This window comes from Metopolophium dirhodum, chromosome 9 (genome assembly GCF_019925205.1).
Source record: "Metopolophium dirhodum isolate CAU chromosome 9, ASM1992520v1, whole genome shotgun sequence".
Taxonomy (NCBI): domain Eukaryota; kingdom Metazoa; phylum Arthropoda; class Insecta; order Hemiptera; family Aphididae; genus Metopolophium; species Metopolophium dirhodum.
The window spans coordinates 20069329-20090098 of NC_083568.1; the positions used below are offsets into that span (position 1 = coordinate 20069329).

At 26.8% G+C, this 20770-nt stretch overlaps 3 protein-coding genes across 8 annotated transcripts in view; 1 reads left to right on the top strand and 2 right to left on the bottom strand.

Moving 5' to 3' along the window:
* Nucleotides 1–453: 453 nt before the first annotated feature.
* On the bottom strand, nt 454–6552 carry LOC132951739 (protein inturned). 2 transcript variants are annotated; one of them, XM_061023662.1, is made up of 20 exons: nt 6056–6552; nt 5397–5540; nt 5077–5323; nt 4817–5003; nt 4652–4737; nt 4312–4586; nt 4156–4245; nt 4019–4096; nt 3784–3946; nt 3683–3727; nt 3549–3608; nt 3224–3492; nt 3062–3163; nt 2262–2350; nt 2127–2207; nt 1883–2055; nt 1748–1809; nt 1490–1682; nt 686–786; nt 454–623 (listed from the first exon to the last, which is right to left on the bottom strand). In XM_061023662.1, exons 2-20 carry the CDS (start codon nt 5501–5503, stop codon nt 509–511), a joined length of 2523 nt encoding a protein of 840 aa, XP_060879645.1. In that variant the 5' UTR covers nt 5504–5540; nt 6056–6552; the 3' UTR covers nt 454–508. The 2 variants fall into 2 exon arrangements, with proteins under 2 accessions (XP_060879645.1, XP_060879646.1); XM_061023663.1 differs by having other exon boundaries at nt 2265–2350; nt 6056–6548.
* Nucleotides 6553–10534: 3982 nt separating this feature from the next.
* On the bottom strand, nt 10535–14482 carry LOC132952908 (microfibrillar-associated protein 1). The gene is made up of 8 exons (XM_061025414.1): nt 14159–14482; nt 13634–14085; nt 12957–13047; nt 12740–12897; nt 11381–11553; nt 11071–11230; nt 10888–10977; nt 10535–10812 (listed from the first exon to the last, which is right to left on the bottom strand). Exons 1-8 carry the CDS (start codon nt 14208–14210, stop codon nt 10630–10632), a joined length of 1359 nt encoding a protein of 452 aa, XP_060881397.1. The 5' UTR covers nt 14211–14482; the 3' UTR covers nt 10535–10629.
* A 676-nt stretch (nt 14483–15158) lies between these two features.
* LOC132952907 (endoribonuclease Dicer-like) overlaps nt 15159–20770 on the top strand; it is a 34653-nt gene continuing 29041 nt past the window's right edge. For 3 of the 5 annotated variants that reach the window (XM_061025410.1, XM_061025409.1, XM_061025411.1), the window contains exons 1-5: nt 15159–15589; nt 17372–17421; nt 18160–18308; nt 18382–18559; nt 20323–20448. In XM_061025410.1, coding sequence (XP_060881393.1) covers nt 17404–17421; nt 18160–18308; nt 18382–18559; nt 20323–20448 — 471 coding nt within the window. In that variant the 5' untranslated portion in view covers nt 15159–15589; nt 17372–17403. The remainder of the gene's footprint in view (nt 15590–17371; nt 17422–18159; nt 18309–18381; nt 18560–20322; nt 20449–20770) is intronic. The other 2 variants (XM_061025413.1, XM_061025412.1) reach the window with 1 other exon arrangement.

Here is a 20770-nt window from a genome sequence, read left to right on the forward strand (position 1 = left end):
TTTTTTTATTTGTTAGGGGAATTTAGAAATAATATTATTTAAAAACAACTGAGAAATTGGGTTCTGTGTTGTTCAAAATTAGGTCACACATCTAAGATTAGATGCTTAATAATATTATAATTGTGTACCATTCAGTCAAAAAATGTATCGTTCATTTGATTTTAATTTATTTTTTAAAGTTTATTGATTGTAAAATTGTATAAAAACAATAACTATACAAAAAAAATTAGATTTATTTTTTTCAAGTATGAATATCCACCTCCAGTATGATAATTTTAAAATCCATATTTAAGAGTTACATTTATTCTTATACTCCACATTTAAAATTAACACACACATTTTTCTGCTTTTCTCCAATAGAATAATAGTTACAACTATTCATATAACCATTGTCCACTCTAATACAAATAACACATTATGATATTCTGATGACTAATAAATAAATATTGATCATATTATTATATATATATTTTATTTATAAATATTAATTTTATAATGTAAATTGTTTTTATCCGGTTGCATAATTTGTACCCAACTTAAATGCAATTTCAACCATATTTTGAGGTGTGCCTTCTTCATAACAAACATATAACTCTCGTTTATTTGGTTCTTTGAATAATCTCCTAAAAATATTAATACATTTTTATGTACGTTGTTAAATAATTATCTTAAAGAAAATACTTGCCCCATGACCCAGAATGTTATCATGGATGATTTTTTTGGAGAATCTGTGTTTGATGTAGGTATTTGAAATAAAACTCCTATCTCATTTATTTCATTTTCATCCTAGAACATAATTTGAAACAATTATAATTTATAACAAACTAGCTGTCCTGCTCAACATTGCCAATGCCAATGTTTGTATTTTTTATTTTTATTAATGTAAAAAAATGTAAACGCTATATTTCTTCTAATTAGTAATTATAATAGTAATATAATATGTAACCAACAGCGTCCATTTGGATACCAAAAAAAAAATCATTTTGTGAACTACCCTTTAGCAATCTATAGGAGTTGAAAAAATAAATTATTGAAAACAGTCCAGTAGATTTTGAGTTAATTTCAGATGAGCCAACATCCATTTTTATCTAAATTTTGCCCATGGAAAAATATAAAACTTAGTGCTGTTAAGGTGTATCTCAGTTTTAATGTACCTCATTTTATGAACTAATTTGAACGAGATGGACAATTCGCCTGTGGTATGAAATTTTCATAAAATGGTCAAGTAGTTTTTGAGAACCTAAATAAGCTACAATCAACTCTCATATTTGTTTAAAGATATAATTTCTTCAATCAACACGAATGTGACATATTGATGTATGCTTTTACCTTATCTGCCAGAATAATCAATGGCAACTATTTAAACACAAAAAAAAAATTTACTAATTATTTATCTTATTACTATTATAAGCTGTAACAAATAGCAACTATTAATAAGCAAACAAAAATATATATATAAAGATAAATTTATTTTTCTTAGCATTTATACCTGATTTGAATCATCAAATAAATCTCGTATTACAATAACGGTTGAATTAAATTTTTCATCAATATTTTTAAATATGTCTTTGGTTTTTAAATTATGTTCATTGTTGTATATTGATGGTGAACATAGCATAACACCAGTGTGACAGTTTATGTCAATATAACGAAATAGCATACTTAATTTACCTAAACCAAATCTAAAAGTATATTTTTATAATTAATTTCATTAATTAATAATCAATCAATAATTTAAAACATTTACTTATTTGGTAATACTGGCAAATTCTTTATAACATCAGTCATATCTACTGACCGTGAGCCATCCTAAAATTAAAAATTATATTTATTAGTTTTTTGAGTATTCATTATTCACTAATAAAATCATTTATAATATTACTGAAACAGTATATTCATCTTCAGAATTATCAGACCACTCAATTGATGAAGCTTTCATCATGCGTTCAGCTCGACGACCAAAGACTGGACCTTGCACATACATGCTGTCTTCTGTGCTTGGTGCTCCACTACTTGTTAAACTTGTTTCTGAACATGAATCCAACTGCCTAGAATCTGTTTTAAAAAACAATTTTGAATTATCTGATTTGATATACCATTTTAATTAATGTATATTATATACTTACCATTAAATATTTGTGAATTTGATGTTATGTCATTTTTGTGTTTTAATATAGAAATTATTTCTGGTTTTTTTAATAGCAAACCTGAAAAAATTGTAATTATTATAACCTAAACAAAACATTAAAAATAATAATTACTACTTGACTGCTTATTATTTGCAAGCATGTTTAGTCCTGCATTTTTTAAGGATTCTGTTTGGTATATTTGCATTATATTACCTTCAATCCTGCAAAATAACAATAAATTACTAGAATATACAAAATTTAATATTATGTATATTTATATATTAAAACCATTTCAGTTGTGGATTACATATTGTAATTATATTATAGAAACAGATTTAGATTTTTTTTATCTCTGATGGTTGTAATATTATTTAGAAAAAAGTTTGAATTTTTCATGACTTGTTTGTTGTCAAAAATTATGATATTGCTTATAAAATGTATGGCTAATGTTGGAACTCATAGACTATTCAATATTGTTTTATACCATGAACTCATAAAGTATACAATTTAAGCCCAATCATATCTTTGTCCAAATCATCATTAAACCGCTGTTTATCGCTTCAGAGTACATTACTATGCAGCATTTCTAGAAACTTCAGGAAAATCTAAAAATGGTTTTAGTATTCAGTGTTCTGTGAACCTATTACTTAAGACAAATTTTAATTTGGCTAAGGAGATGTAAAATGCTGTTATTTATTGCCGTGCTTTTTAGTACTGTTATTTAACAGTACAGGCCAAATTGAATTTTGAATGGTCTTTAGCTTAGAATTTACAAAGGTAAAATGTTATTTATTTAGCGTATGTCACTAAATACAAGCGATAAGACAATAAAGAGGTGTGAAAATATGTTTTCAATGATTGTTTTAACCATAGCATGACTAATAAAAGGTTAATGTTAATGTAATACTGTATTACAAAGCATTATATAGTACCACTTTTCTGCAACTTCATCAACATTCATATTCAGAATACTTTCTAATGTATCTTCAGCTTCTTCCACATATTCAACATTTGGTCCATCAAGTAACTCATTTCTATATCAAAAACAAAACCTAAATAAAAATGTACCAAAACTAATTTTTTTATAATTTTACTTTGAACAACAAGGACCAACTTCAAGGAGTGTTGCCATAAGATTATTTCCACGTCCGACTATTAACAAATACCATTTAGCTTTTGGTAGTGTATAAACAGAGCCACCGAATGTACTGTTTGATCTAACTGACGAAGGATATACTCTTCGAAATATTATTAAACGTTCTAGATATTCTGAGTTAAGTAGATGAAACAATCCATTTTGTAAGCAAAACATGTGAATATCTAAATGATCTTCATAATTTAAGTGAGACGACAACAAGTATTCCTATGATGAAGTATGATAATTTAACTAATGCAATTTGAGTGTCTTAATTTAATTACCTTATAATAAATTGATGTACCAATGATCAAGTATGGTCTTGGTTCCCTGGTGTCTTCACACTAGTTTAAATGAGAAATCATGAAAATTAATAATATGTCTTAAATTATAAACTATGTGTGTAAAATATACATACTACATAATTGGCCTCAAATTCATTTAATATATCATCAAGTTCCATCTAAAAATAAAAAATAACAAATTCCATATTCAGATATAAAAAAAGTTTATATTTACTTGAATACTTCTTAGCAAAGGAATACTCTTAGAGGCAGGTAAATATTTTTCAAACTCATGAGAATTGTCTATATTATGAAACATATTAATATCATATAACTCTGAGAATATAATTGTAAAATATTTATCTAACGTACAATGATTATCTTCATTTGAAAAGCAACTAAAATAGAAAAAATAAATTTACTTAATAAAATTAAAGTAACTTAAGGGTATAGGTAAATAAACATATTACCTATTTAAATTATCATAACAGAAACATAAATTTCTAGCTATGTTAGAAGCCATCCAATCAGCATAGGTTAAATTTAATCTAATCAACATGATAAATGTATAAGTATATTGTGTGTATTCATTTCATACAGTATTTACTTTGAATCTGGTGCAATAAAAATAAATGTTCCTTGTCCTTCGAACACAAATATTGAATGAACAAGCTGATCATCACATATCATTGATATACTATAATATAAAAAAATATATAAATGAAAATATTTAAAATTCAAAAATGTATTATTTTTGTATTACCTTCTAGTCTGGTTTTTGACAATTTGTGGAACAATATGGCTAATGGTTTGAAAAGCTCCTTTAATTTGATTGAATATAGATGATCGGCCAGGATACACATAAACAGAATTTGAATTTTCAGATATCAGGTACATGACAGCCACAGGATATTTAGAAAGTTCCGATACAAATTCATCATTAATAGTTTTCAAAGATAAATAACTTGATAACTGTTGGTTATTGTGTTTGTCAACACCAACTAAGCTAACTGCCACCCTTTGAACAACTAACATAACCTAATGGAAAATTGTATAATTATTAATATTATAATTATTCAGTATTACGTTAAATGAAGCATTACAGTAGTTGGTGGAGTTATGTTTGATAGAATTTGATCCAAAGTTTTTGCTGTGACAATTTCTCCATTGATAATTTTAAGCCAATCTCCTATGCATAATATATTATATAATATTAGAAAATAATAAGTTTTTTATACAGATATGAAGGTACCAAATTACAATAATACCTATTTTTATAGATCGCTGGTTATCGACAGGAGTATTTGGAATAATTGATGCTACCATTATACGTGAACCATCTTCAAAAACTGTTGTTGATAAGCCAAATAGCTTTTCAGTCAACGTAGCTCTTCTTCCAAGATTACTAGAACTATCATTTTCAACTTCAACAGTAACTTCCCTTACCTCACCTTCCTATGTTTAAAGATATATAATATATTATATATATACACATATCTGTATTTTACCTAAGAGCTAAGTTTCATACTTGAGTGTCCAAGAAAGTGACTTTATTAGAATTCCCTGTATGTTTAGAACCATCATTTCTGTCTCTACCTCTTTTCTTACGCTTTAGAAGCTTAACCAATTTGCCTGCAGTAGTTTTGGTCTTTTTTGGTGCATCATTTGATTCAACCGTATTGTGTTTGGTATATTTTGTCTGTTTTCGCGGTGAACATTTAACATAAAACAGTTCTCCTTGGTCATTTATTTCATTTTCCCATTCAAAATCCGAACTTGAGAAACAATAAATATTATAAAATATATATATATATATATATAATTTTTAAGATAAATATTATTTCTTACACAATTGAGTTGACATCATTACATTCGCAAGATGAATGGGTTGAAGAACTATCAGTATCACTTAAGTATGTTTTAAAAGATTTACCATAAACATTATTTTCATTCATATTTAAAAAAACCAACAGAGACTTCAACAGTGGTAAACTAAACAATATAAGAATAAAATATAAATTAAATGAACAATACGTCATAGGTATAAGTACTTAGCTACATATAATAATGAATAAGTAGGTAATGACCAACAATATTGTGATGAATCCAAGGTACCTTGGATCTATTGTTGTCCAGTGTCCTAGTAATTAATATTCGAGTTAATAATTATAGTAAATAGTAGATAGTAGTTACCTACCATGGTAAAATTAAAGTAAATTAATGGGAGGGGGTTAAGTATAAATTAAGCCATGTTTTTTTTAGTTTTCGTACAATGGTCATAAATAATACTTTGATTTTGTGGATCAACTTTTTTTTTTTTTGGGGGGGGGGGGTAAACACCCAAAATTCCCCTGGTTACACCACTGACTATAGCCTATAGGGACCTAGGTAATATGTCGATATAATTCTTAAGCAGTTTCGGCAGTCGTTGATGCCAAAAAAAAAAAAAACGACCTATATTATAGGTAATATGGTAGGTAATAAGTATTAATATAAAATTGTAATACTTGTATGAATAGTTGTATCTCGGACGATTGTTGGTATTATAATTTGGATTATTATTCAGTATTCTTGAATCTTGAATGCTATTATCCAGTATCCACAGATATTACGAACTAAGATGGAAATATAGAATCTACATAGCCTACATGTATAGGAGTATATGACAGATAAATATATAAAATGTACGTGATAAAATGTTTTATATATCTGTGCTATTATCAAAGTATCTTCTGTATAGTAATTGTCTAAGTAATTTTTTGATAAAAGAATAATGGATGAAAAATTATTATCCAATATCCATTAAATAATAGTCGCACTCAACGGTCATCGGTCAACAAAACTAAGAAAACACTATAAAATTGTCCTAACTACAACAACACGGGCGATGTATGCATTGGCCTATTAAATAGGTAAAAAATAGAAAAATGCGTAAGAATCATAGATAATAAAGAACTTTGGTAGAAAAAGAAATGTAACGGCCTCTGTAATTTACATTACTATAGTAGTTAGGTACCACATATTTTACTATATACTCTATGATATGGATACAACTATACCACAGAATAATTAATAATTATTCTGTGACTATACGACATTGCTATCTTCCCTAAACAGTAAACATAACGGAGAGAGAAACGACGGTTTTCACATCTCACTCCCACATATGCTTCTCAACGACAAAGAAACAACAGAGAAAATAGCTTAGGCGTGAGCAGACTCTAAAAGCAGGTAATGCCCATGTATTATCATCGGGCATCGGCCCTATAGACTTACTAAATACAACACATATAAATTGTGTATAGGACATAGGTAAACGATTTAATATTAATAATTAACAATATATCGTTTTTATGTTTTCGGGTATTTTAACGTTTTACAATTTTAATGTTTTACAATTTTAATGTTTAGGTTAGTCTAAAAATTATTTGATTTTTTTTTGTTTTAACGTTATTATATTTTTTAACATTATTTTAATTTTTTGTTTTAATAAATTCTGAGAAGTAATAATAATTGTAATGTATAATAAATATTTGATAGATTGTATTACTTTAAAGTTTAAAGTTTTAATTTCCAACTATAACAAATAATAATTTATAGATATACCTATCTGTTATATAAATATTAAATTTTTTATTGAACAGGTTTTATCAAATGAAAAAAATGTATTGCTTACACAAAATGATACAATTCATAGGATATAGGATATAGAAGTTATAGAAACAGACTTAATTAAAAGAAATAATAATACTAATTTATAAGCTATTTCCTCTCATTATTATAATGTTTTCCAAAATATAAAACGATAATTATACGATCGACAAAATCAGCATACTATGCCTATACCAGCCTATATGTTCTATATGACTATATAATTGGTTTAATAATAATAATAATTCCAGATTTTACGTAATAAAAACCCTAACGTTATTAAGAATAAATCGATTTAATTTTTTTGGTGCAATTCGAAAATTCCGTAGTTGTGGATCATTGAACTTTCACCAAATATTTATGTTATCATTTTACATTATTGGTTACATTTTCGAAATATTTTTACTCTTTTTGAGCTAGTTCTATAGCCTTGCGAAATGTTTAGAATTTTTAGAATTTTTTTTATTTTATTCTCGACAAAAACTTTTTCTTAGTAAAAAACCTTGAAATTGAATGCTTCCTTGTAAGTTCCTTGTAAGCTTCATTAATGTAAGTTCAAAAATATTAAAGATACATAATATTATGTACGATATCATTTTTTATATGAAACTAAATTTCAAATTTTGACCAAATTCATCAAAATTTTGAAAATTGTCAAACTATTTTTCAGTTTATAAAAAATGTATAATAGTTTTTCCTTTCATAGTTAACGCTAACATTATGGATATGTTGATAGAAGACTCCCACAAATGTTTCTACCTTAAATAAAACAAAAAGTTTACCAGAAAGTAATATTAATTTTTTATGAGCGTTTGAACTGGCGAGGCATTTGCCCACGTTTGATTAAAAGCAGCCTAATACAATATGTGAAAATTATGTGCTTGCGAGCAGTTGTTTTTGAAGTTACCTACCCGGCTATACATTAGGGCTGGTCAAAACTCCCCCCTTCTATTAAAAACTGAAATGACACCACTGAGCACACAATATGATATACATACTCATAGGCGCAAATTTACTAAATTTTTTGGTGGGACCACAGTACCACAGAAGATAAAAATTAGTACTAATTACTAGATTTTGAACTGGGGGGACTTGACGGACATTTGGGGGGACTAAGTCCCCCCTATTTGCGCCAATGTACATACTGTACCTATATAACGTTTAAAAATATTAACTTTCGTCTAATATTAGATAAGATTTTTTTTTAGTTTTTCCATCTCTCCGATCAATTTGTCAATTATAACATAAAATGTTTGAATTTTAAATTTATCTCTAGCACATTCATTTGATGGACAGCACTGCCATCAGTTACCGATATTTAATATTTACGTTTTTAATCAGATAAACCGGAAACTTTTTTTGATTTTGCTACACATAAATCAAATTTTCCGGCGCTTCTCATGTTCTTAACACATGATTGTAGAGTATTGTCTATTATATAGGTTAACGACTGTAATACACATTTCAATTTCGTAGGACAATTTCGTCTAGGGACTAGGACATAGTGACAGTGCCTGTAGTGCTTATGCGCTAAATGCTAATACGGCACTAGCATGGGCAACAAAAAAAATAATTTGTAATAAGTAGGTATAGAGAATTTCGTAAAAAAAAAATACATTTGGTTCTCAACAATGTTCAGTAGTACATTTTATGTATTGGAAGTTCGTCATAATATGGAATTTTCACTGTAATTATAGATAGGTACCTACTAGAAATATGTAATTACATCTATCAATATCTCTTTCTATGTGAATAACTGATATATCCGAATATCCGATACCCAGTCTATCCCACGATTAATGACAGTATACTATCTATAGCCGTGGACCGTGATCTTGATTCTTGACCCATGATAGTGGCACGTGTATTCAATATTTTTAATTATTTAAATTATTATAAACACGAGATTCGGGGTGCTAGCATTAAAATTTAGGGTGATAGTCATGAGGCTAACTGCTAAGCACCTTTACCAACCCTGTGGTTTGCGACAATCAATTTTAAACAATTATTATAATATTATTGAAAGTTCCAATACTATCAGATCAAAGCTAAACAAAATAATACCTACGCCACATAGTTACCAAGATATCCATGTGAATAAAATATAATATCTTTTTCCTTATAGTATTTTAAAGAAAAATATATATTTTTTTACAAAAAACTAAAAAACGAGACGGCAAATTGTGACCTGGGTCTACAGCCCCCCGGCCCCCCTCCCACTTGATTCAGACCTGATTTTATTATAGCTTAGTGTAGACAAAATAGTAAATACCTACTTGTATAAGATATAAACAGTGTAGAGTGTTGACTATTGTTATTATGGTGTAATCACATTATATTTCACCCTTACTATTCAAACAAATGAACAAGAATGACAAACCTAACCAAAAGTTTATACTGGTATTTTTATACGGTATGAAAAATACCAGTATAAACATTTGGTGAAAATTAATTTGTACCCATGGTTATTCCATATTCGTATTTGTCAAAAACTGATGTTGGGTGAAAATTTGTATTTTTCTAAAGTAATGAAAACTACTGGTAATTTTTTATTTTTGAGCCACCCCTCACATAAAAAGTGTAGATTGAAAGTAAAAGTTGAAAATCAAAGCATATTTTCTATTAAAAAAATTTAAAAATGTCTTAAGAGTGTAAACACAAGAAAGAAAATAAAACAAAACTCGCATCGTTGTAAAATCAGTACATTCATTGCTCGGAATATAATATTTAAAAAAATGTATATGTTTACGCAAAACCAGTATTTGACAAAATCCTTTTATTATGAAATAAAAGTCAAAATTGTAAATATGTATGTTGTTCTACTTGCCTAATTATGAAATTAATATTTAAATAACATAAAATATTTACCATTTTTTACTCAACATTTATTTTTAAAACTTGAATCATATAAAAATGAAAAGTACTAAATAGAAAAATAAATGAACAAAAAAGAGCAATAGATTGTTAAACAGATATTATTGTTGTTTACCAATTTTATCTTATTTACTAAGAGAATAATGATTATTATGAAGTCTGTGAATAGGTAAAATAAGTTAATATTAAATTACTATTCATAAAGTATTGAAGAAAATGGATTAACTTCAAAATATGTAATAATGAACAAGTTTTATTATATGTAGGGTGTTTTAATACGTGCTAATTTTTAATCTTAATTAAGAAATCTACATTAAATAAAATGATATATTTACTATTTACATAAAAATCCATGCCCTATTTATAAGTGGTAAAAGATAACTGGTACTTACTGTTATATTCTAAGTTATGACACAATATTACAATATTTTATATTGTATACAAATATTACTCAGTAAAAATTTAGAATAATATTGTTTATTTTACTATTACTATCATATAAAATATTATTAAAAATTATTTATTATTGAATAAAAATCATATAGTAGTTATAAATTTATTTTGTACGTTGTTTCTTTAAGGTAGGTTTTTGGAATACTTGTTTCATACCAGCTGCTTGATTAGTATGAAATTTTAAGTTTTGTGCTGTTTCAGACACCCAGGGTGAATCAAAACTAGTAGTATCTTGATCAACCAAATGTGTATATTTTGTGCGTCCACTACGACCAAAGTTTTTAACCTAATAAAAAAACAAAATGTATAATAATAATGTTGTATAATTCAAACTATATTGATAATATTTATGATAGCTTACTTGCATGACTTTAGGCAAGATTGTCTTATCAAAGTGATCTTCAAGAGTGGCTGATGAATAATCTCTTTTGAAAATATCATTTTCTTCATCCTATAAAATAATTAATAACAATTATATAAAATACAATTAGCAAGTGTTTTATAAATGTATTATATAATGTTTAATTAATTGAATAATACTAACCAAATAAAATACTCCACGGTGGTAATATTTTTGCATGAATTTATATTTGCCTTTAGCTGCTTTATTGGTAACTTGTTTTGGATTAAGTCGTATTTCTAACCTTCTTTCTTCTTCAGTTAAATTTCTAAGGCGCTCTATCTCTGTCTTGTCAAATTCTCGCCTGAAATAAATGTATGAATTTATATAAATTAAACCCTTATTTTAAATGCCTAAAAGTTAGAAGCACTTAACTGATAACATACAATTTAAGATGCAAAATATTTTTCTAAGAATTCAAAAGCTTTATAACTATATAAATAATTAAAATTACTGTTCATGTTCTTCTCTGTCTCGTTTAATGCGTTTTAATTCTCTAAGTTTCCAGGCTTCATATTCATTTTCATCATTTTCATCATCTGTGTTTACATCATTTAAACATGGTTCGGAAAGTGCGCTATTTGCTTTTGATAAGGATTGTTCTTTACGGATTTCTTCTTCAACCATCTAATTGTGAATAATAATATTAGATTATATAATTATTGCCATACCTATATGTAATTGTTAGTATTTTAGACTTTTGACTGCTATCTCAAAAAATATTTAAAATGTATATAATTATAACTGTAAAAAAAGTATAACTTCTAGTACAGTGATGCCTAACCTATTTTTTCAACGGGTTTCTTGAGTAAACAACTATCTACAATGGGGCCACCAAATATATAATACAAATGGTCAGTTACCTATATCAGACAATTTGTTTGGACTTGTTTTTTTTTATCTGTTATTGGCTATTAAAAAGATTACACATTGGGTTCTATACTTTGATAGAAATGTACAAGTTATAGTGATATATTTGTTTAATTGAATCAACATGCTCTTGAATTATTAATAGGGTACCAGGTAGTAAGTTTATATTAAATTGTAAAATTTCAAATAGAAAATGTCTGACAGAAAAAATAAATATATGATTTATTTATTATTTATTTTATATTTTTTGATTTAAAAAAAATGGCATGCCATTAGATATTTTCTCTGCAAGGAAAATTGTAGAATTATACATATCTTTTTGGGTATAATGCAGAGGAAAAATATCTAGTAGCATAATATATTTGTAGAATAATAATTGTTGATTTGTGTTTCTGGATGATTTTTTAAGCATGCTCACTAATTTCGTTTTTAGTAGTATATTTATTCAAATTTTTAAGATAATATTTTCCAATCAGAATTTGAATACATGCATAAAAATATAGTGAGCATGCTTAAAAATTAAACTATATATGTTAGAAAATATAAATATAGTGAAGATAGTGGATTTTTAATGAAAAATGGTGATTAAATTACTTTTAACAGTAGGAATGTTTGTCTTGTGTCGTGAAACACTCAAAATCAGTTCATAAATAACAGGTAATGAATGAGCACCTTAATTCAATTTTAAGAATTGGAACAACAATATTTCAACCAGACTTTTCATTATTAGTTAACAAAATACTATGCAAAATTTTACTTTAAAATTAAGTGTAAGACATCTTTACATGTTTTAGTTTTTTATTATTAAGTATTTATTAAATGTATACTTGGAAGAATTAAAAATTAAATTTTTTTTTTTAGATATTTGTAAGGGGCCATGTAGAAAAGAGGACTAGGGGTTAGGTAATACCTAAATATCTAATATTATTAATATTTAATATACTCTTAATGTAGCTCTGCGTCTTTCTTCAGCCAATTTCTTTTGTTCATATTCTAATTGTTTTTGTTTTATTTCTTCTTTTTCTTTTTCCAATATAGTAACACGTTCTTTCTTTCTTACAAAAATTGGCTTCAGACGAGGACCAGTTTCTTCATCAGAAGCTGAAACAAAATTATAATTTTTATTATGACAATAATACTTTGTTACTATAGTAATTTACCAGAATAGTCTTCATACTCTGAAGATTCATCACTATCATCAACATCTGAACTATGTCCTTCTTCTTCTTTTTCAAGTACTTCATTCATTTCCTAACATCCAAAATAATTATAATTTTAAGATGAAATTACTTTTAGTGTATACATCATACAAGTGTATCTTAATCATGAATTGTGAAATAAGAATAACATGTAAATACCATAGAACAGAAATCATTTAAAAAATAATTTTATATTAAGATGCTGGTTGGAAAGTATAATATTTATTATAGATTATTATAGCTGTTGGGCTAACTTTGAATGTTATTGACAAATTTTTCTTTGTTAATCATTTTTTTTTCAAATCTTTTTACACCTAATAAATATTTTTGTATTTTTAAAATATGTAGATTATAGTACAAGAAAAAAGCGCAGTAATTAATTTTATTTTTTATTATACATTCATTTTGTAAAATTTGATTGGCTTAAAATGTCTAACAATTTCATCTTAGTTATGTATTGTGCAATATAATAATATGACCAATAATTAATAAATAAAAAATTGCATTTTTTGAAGGATTTTTATTCCAACTACCCTAGATTATATCCAATAAACTTATTGTCCCTATTAGGTATATATAGGTTGGTTATTTCATATAATAATAAAAAATAAATTATATTTTAGTTTATAGTTTATTACTTTTTCTTTAGTTTGGTTCAAAACTCTTTGTCTCAACCGTTGTCTTCTCTTTTCTATTTCATTATCGCTAAGTTCTCCATCATCATCATTACTGTCTTTTTCATCACCAGACACCTGTCTACGACTTCTGCGATTGCGTTCAACATCAGATTCATCATCAGATGAATCATCTTTAATAACTTGTGGCTCATGCAAGAGTCGCCTATCTTTATGCCCATGTCGGGCAGTTAAACCACCTAAACGTTTGAGGCGTGCATCATTTAAGGCATCTGATGGTAAATGAATCATCTGTTCTGAATCAAAATTAGTGGTGGGAGATGCTCCCCGCACTTTACGAGAGTCCAAAAAATCATCATCATCTGATTCTTCTTCAGATGTAGACTCTGGAGCATATTCTGGACGCTTGCCTTGGACATATCGGTGAACCTTCACCTTTTGCATTGACACTTCACCTAAAAAACAAAAAAATAAAGTTAACTGCTGTACAGGGCATAGGTAGGAGGTTAATAAATAGTTTATTATTACCTTTCTCATTTCTTACAGGAATAGCACCAGCTGTGCTTTGAATTTCTTCCATTTTAATTTAGAGATAGAGCCTTTTTTTCTTAATTTTTATGGTTTATGGGCTTATGGCTAATGAGCAATGGATATTAACCATTAAGAAAATAATTAAGATTATTATTATTTATTATCATTTATCAGTATCTTATTATTTTTTTATTATAATCAATTCAAATAGTACAATCACAGAACCAAAGACGTGTAGAACCAGAGTATTCTGTGGTCAAACCACGATCTACCGAATCAGAACCGTGGTTGACTTTGTTTATACTTTTGCCGATCATCACAATATTCACTACGTCTTGCACCGTGACTTGCAAATACTTTTATCACTATTTATTGTGTTACTAATTTACTATCACGATTTATGTGATGTGTCTTTTTATATCATACACCACGACCGCGGTTAAAGTGGTTAAACTAAATACCGCATTATTATAATACCAAGCGCTCACGAATTTCTAACTTTTCAACGTTGGCGTTTGTTCTACACACGATGTAGACTCTACAAGAACATCTTCACTACATCGTGTTTCTACAAAACGTTTTCCGCTACAGAAACTCCATGGCATATAATATATAGAAATTAGCGAGACTAAACCGGTTTAAAATTATTCCACACTATCCCGCACCGGGATAATGAACCATGTAAACGATATGGTCCAAACATGCCGGTGCATTATTTTTCACACCAGTCTAGCGAATTTCTACAATAAATAAACACAATGGGTTAAATAAACCATAATAAATAGACCTTTTACGTGGTTAATGGTTTAAGATTTTTTTTTAAAACCATGTTGACAAGACTGGCACGTATGTCGTACATGATTTAAGAATTTAGCAACGCATACAAAAAATTATATTATCTACATTAGTACATTACTATTGTATTGAACGTTTAACAATACGGTTATCCACGGTCTTGGAACGTTATCAGCGGTTATCAGTCAGATAATACATGTTTGTCATAAACATGTGAAATGGTAAAAAAGTTAAAAGTAAAAAACATTTATAATATTATCTCCAACAGTCAAACTAACTAATCTACATTAGTCACTACACTCAATCTGAGTCAGTGGCGTCACTGCGTCAGTCAAGTTTCAAACACAATACCGGTTGGTGGTTGCCGAATTTCGAGTTCCCGACGTAATTCCGTACCCCTGTAGCCTGTCAAAAAACTCGAATTCAATCGTTATTCGTCAATCAATATATTAATTGGAGGCTGGAGCATTGGACCATGATGGCGTGATTTGATCATTGGACGTTTACTCTTTATTTTCAATACATACTACATTTGTACTGTATAGGTAGTCCAAATTGAATGTTCTTCACAGGATTTTCTAAAGTCAATAAGGCGTTGTAGATGGTGTTTGGATTGTTCTGTTTTAACTTGTGGTAAATTTTGTTTTGTAATTAATTTTCATTAACCCGCCGTTAATCGTGCAATAGACATAACGTTTGCACTTTTATACCTTGAATAAAACATAATATATATTTTACATTGCAATCATCGATACTCAATATACTTTTTACACATTTTATTAAAAGTAATAAAATAATATTCTAAATATATTTAATAATTTGGCTTTCAAGGTTTTTTTGAAATCATCTTCAATTGCTTACATGAGGCTCCATATAATCTGTACATTTTATATTTTAATTTTAAAATATCCATTTAATGTATAAAGAAGTACATTTTTATAACTAAAATTATAAATTGTAAAAATATTGTGTAACAATTATTTGTTTTAATAAAATTAATAAAAATGTATTATTGAAAAACATTACGGGGTTGAAAAGACCTAAATGTGACTAAATATCAATATTCTTGCATGCCAAACAGCGGGTTGAGATCAAGATGAATGTGTTACAAGTTGAGTGTTATAAATGAAATATAATACAATATTTGATTAACATTATTGAAATAATTAGTGTAATATATTTTAAATTCTCATCAACTTGTTATACCTAAGTGCAATTTTTTATTTAACTTTTTTTAAAGGTTACTCTTAAATATTATTACACATATGTAGTATTTATAAATTGTTGTTTATAAACATGGAGCTTCTCCTAGCATAGCAACCCCTATTTTTATCTTCAATAATGCAGTAATTCAAAATCTTTTTTTGGAATTTTTAATTCTTGGTATTTAAAGATATTTAAAAAATATGCTTTTTGAATATTTGAGATTTTTTTTATATATGTTTTAGTAATCGAAAATGTATTTTGTGACCCCCAATTATTATTAAAAAATGAAAAATCCTACAACAAGCAAAAATATACAGTCTAATATAACAATTTAAATAGTTAAGAGGATATCAGTGCATGAATATTTGTTTTCTCTTTCAGACCCCCCACATGATTCATAGATAAAACACATTCATGTAATATTGTTCTTTTATGATTTTTGAGAAATCTTAGCGTAAAATCAACTATTAGGATAATTATAGAGGATTATATTTTCGAGGGTTTGTCATATCAGTTTTATATTTTATTGTTATTTGACTTAATATTGGACTATTTGTAAATTGAAATGGCTATAGTAGAATGGCTCTGAAACAATATTTTAAATTAGATAAATTGTTATAAGTACCCTAAAAAATATTATTCTCTATAATTTTTGTAATGGGTGATGTTATTCTAAGGTTACTTAAAAATGATTTTTAATGAACATGTTTTGTCTATGTTGTTTGTGGACCAGAGAGAGAAAACAAACAGGCACTGACATCTTTATAACAATTAATATAAATGAATAAAAAATTAATATTTTAAGGATCAAAGTAATTGTATTTTATTCATTTAGTCAGGGGTTCTTACATTTTCTGTATTATGGCCACATACCACCTTGCCCCTCCAAAAAAAAAAAAAAAATTATCATTAGTATAAAAAAAAAATATTTTAGTGTTCATTAAAAAAAAACATTATAATAAGTATAAGTTGTAATAATTACTTTAACACTTTTTTATGAAATTAAATTCGAATAAACATCAATAATCTAAAAATTATAATAAAATCTATTCCGCAGACCACCGAGTAACTGCTCAAGAACCTTAGGATGATTAATTATTTTACCTTAGTATCAAATATAATGTTTAAATATACAATATCTTGTATAATCAAATGATAATAAGTTATTAATTTCATAAATTGTTAGTTTAATTATATTTTGTGTTCAAGATTTCCTGATCCTCAATTTGAATACTTCAAAAATGGACCAACAACCAAAGGTAAAACACTTAATAGTTTTTATTGGTTTACCTAGTATAAATTTCATACATTACAAATTAAAACATAATTACTTAATATTAATTAGCAAAAATACTTGTTTTAAATCTAATCTTAGTTGAAGTAATATTCAAAGTATTAATTTACTTTTAATTAAAAAACTGCATGAAATTTATTTTTAGTCTATATTTAATAGTTACTTGTTAAGTTCTTAATGATTACATAGAATAATTTCAACATTTCATTGCTTACAAAGATAAAAAGAAAATTTGTTGTTTACCTACCTTACGATTTATGAAATAATCTTTAATAAAAATTTAAAAATTTAAAATAACACCAATATTATGTGGAATGTAGAAAAATGGAATTTTTGTTGTTGATTTATTAACAAAATATATGTTATTATTATGATTACGTCTTTAAAAATATTATAAAAAAACTTAAATTTGATAAAATATGCAACATACATACAACTAACTATGAATATAATAAACGTATATTCACTATTTACGTGCCTGGTTGTAAACAATTTGCTTAGTTTAGCATAGTATTAAATATAAATTTGTTTTTAAAACAGCATATTAATTTCATATTTTTTTTTGTTCTTCAATTCCATGTCATTTTGAAAACAATTTTATCTGAACATAGGCTTATATCTAACAGTTTTTGCATTAAGAAAAATACAAATTAAAGAATTTGCCATGTTTAATTATAATTGATTATTGAACTATATTTTAAAGGATACTTCAGAAATAGTTCCTCGAAAATATCAACTTGAGCTTCTAGAGGATTGTAAAAAAGCAAACACAATTTTATACCTACCAACTGGAAGTGGCAAAACATATATAGCTACAATGCTTGTTAAAAGCATGGGCGATTGTTTAACTAAGTATGTATACAAACTATTTTTTTGAATGTTTCCAAGTATGACGGATTAATAAAATATTTAAAACCATTTTCAGACCAATAGGTCAAGGAAAAAAATGGACATTTTTTATTGTCCAATCCGTGCCGCTTGTTAGCCAACAAGCAGGTAATTTAAGAAGGCATTTGCCATGGAATATAGGAACATTTAGTGGTGATATGAATGTTGACTTTTGGTCTCAACAGCAATGGAATGAGATATTGGAGAAATGCCATGTGAGTATCATGATTATTGTTAGTATGTACTAATTAGGAATTAGTGGCAGCACATGACAAATTTCATCGAGTAGTCAAGTGATGCAAGTGTGTTTACAAAAAAAGAACGTACAGTTAAAAAATATTGAATTACAATGTTTTATTTGCAAGACTATGTAGAAATAAATTCAAAATATTGCTACGATACTATATATCATATATTTAAAAAATTGTTTTAAAAATTTAAATTATTTGGTAATTTTGCGTAGATAAGAATAATTTTAACATTTTTATCCACGCGACTAAATTATATTAATACAGTGGAACCTAAATAAGTAAAAATTCAAGGAAAATGAAATTTATTGACTTGTCTAGGTTCTTGACTTCCTAAAGTTGGGGGCTTAGGTTAGGTTAGATTAGGCAAGATAACAGCATTTATTTTGACTTATCAAGATTCCACTGTACTAATGTACATTTTTTACCCATCTTAAATACATCATTTGAATGTAAATAATATTTTATTATATTAATCATGAATTTGATTTTTTACTCTTATGAATATTTTCAGTGGAGTATTTAGCGGCAATTGTCCTGGACACCAATTCTGAGTCCTATAAAGGGGCGCTGGATAGGTTAGGTGGTGCTAGAGGTTTAAATTATCTAATACCATTGATTATGAATACTAAATGCTAAATTTTTACCTCAGTGAGCGATTTATAGTGTTCATGATCAATGCTAATACTAATGATAAATGTTGTTTTTAGTAATTAATTAGTATGCATTAATTATTTCATAATTTAATTTATAATAATAAATAAAGTCAGTGTCAAAAGAAGAATTTTGGCGTAAACTAGTAACATCTCAAAGATAATTACAAAAAAGGTTTATTTAAGTTGCAGCTCGGATTTTTTTGTATGTTATATCTGAGTTTTTTGGGTTATATTTATATAGTGTGGTCGCCTGATTAATCATAACCATTTTGAGATGTGTCTATGGTCTATCATACATTCATATTTTATCCCTATAACATTATCGTTGTCCATTTAATAACAATTACAGGCAACAATTTTAGTATAAGTTTATAACTTATTGTCATATAATCAGTCTTGTAAAGTACTTGGTAAAAGTATTCAAATACTTTTGAAAAATTCCTTAGACAAAGGTTATGTCCTTAAACTGTGTTCACGGAGGTCCCGAGAGCAATTAGTTAATACAAATTGTTTTGGCTGTAATTATCTTAAAACAGTTGGAAAATTAATTTATTAAAACTTAAATATATATATTTCAAATATTAAATACAGATACCAAAAACCGTTAATTATTTTGGGATTAAACCGGGTTTAAAAATAAAAGGTAACTGATTTGATATTAATACTTAAATAGTTTTCTTGATGACCGGTAACCAATAAGCACTTTCACCTTACTAAAATAAAATCGGTTTTTGGTTCTCAAATTATTGGTTTTTTACCGGTTTTTTAACAAACTGGTTACCAGCTTTAAGCTATGGTTTATTTTTAGAGATTTTTTGAAGTATTTACTATGTAATAGTTACACCAAGTGATATGATGTAAAATGCTCTATAAAATTAACATAAAACGTGAAAATTAATTCAGTCGAATTATAAGGTAAAAAATATATTTATAAACACTTTTAAGTAAAACAAATTAATTTATTATTTCACACAAGACTGGGTTGGTCAATTTTACTATATAGCTTTAGCATTACTATTTCATAAGTATATATAAGTAGGTTTTATTTTATTTGTTTTATATTTATTTTTTTAGATTCTGGTTATGACTGCTCAAATTTATTTGAATAATCTGCGTCATGGATACATGCATATCAAGGATGCTAATCTTCTTATTTTTGATGAATGCCATCATGCTGTAGCATTACATCCATTTAAACAAGTAAGTTAAATTTGGAGTTCCTTACTATGAAAACTGAAATTCTAGGTGTCTATCTAGGTGTTGAACTATGCGCTTAGCTTGTGTTTAAAAGTTATTGAAACTATTAAATTTGTTTTAGATTCTGAACAGAGGTAACAGAGTTCAACAGTTGAATGTATTGATTTTACAATAGTATTGTCTTTATTTAATTTAAAATTTTTATTTTGGACTGTCATCTCTTTTTGGGGCAGTAAAAATGCTTTGATTTTCTACTTCAGCATCTTTTTTGGTAGGAAAGTGAATGGAGTGGTACTTTTTGGAGGGGGAAAAAATTAAGGAACAT

Excerpts from the sequence above, each read along its gene's own strand:
- LOC132951739 (XM_061023662.1), bottom strand. The coding sequence starts at position 5,503 with ATGAATGAAAATAATGTTTATGGTAAATCTTTTAAAACATACTTAAGT. Across the intron at positions 4,587-4,651 it reads ACATAACTCCACCAACTACT|GTTATGTTAGTTGTTCAAAG; the intron begins GTAATGCTTCAT and ends ATTTTCCATTAG. Across the intron at positions 1,810-1,882 it reads AAGATGAATATACTGTTTCA|GATGGCTCACGGTCAGTAGA; the intron begins GTAATATTATAA and ends TTTTAATTTTAG.
- LOC132952908 (XM_061025414.1), bottom strand. The coding sequence starts at position 14,210 with ATGGAAGAAATTCAAAGCACAGCTGGTGCTATTCCTGTAAGAAATGAG. Across the intron at positions 11,554-12,739 it reads GACGCAGAGCTACATTAAGA|ATGGTTGAAGAAGAAATCCG; the intron begins GTATATTAAATA and ends ATTCACAATTAG. Across the intron at positions 10,978-11,070 it reads ACCGTGGAGTATTTTATTTG|GATGAAGAAAATGATATTTT; the intron begins GTTAGTATTATT and ends ATTATTTTATAG.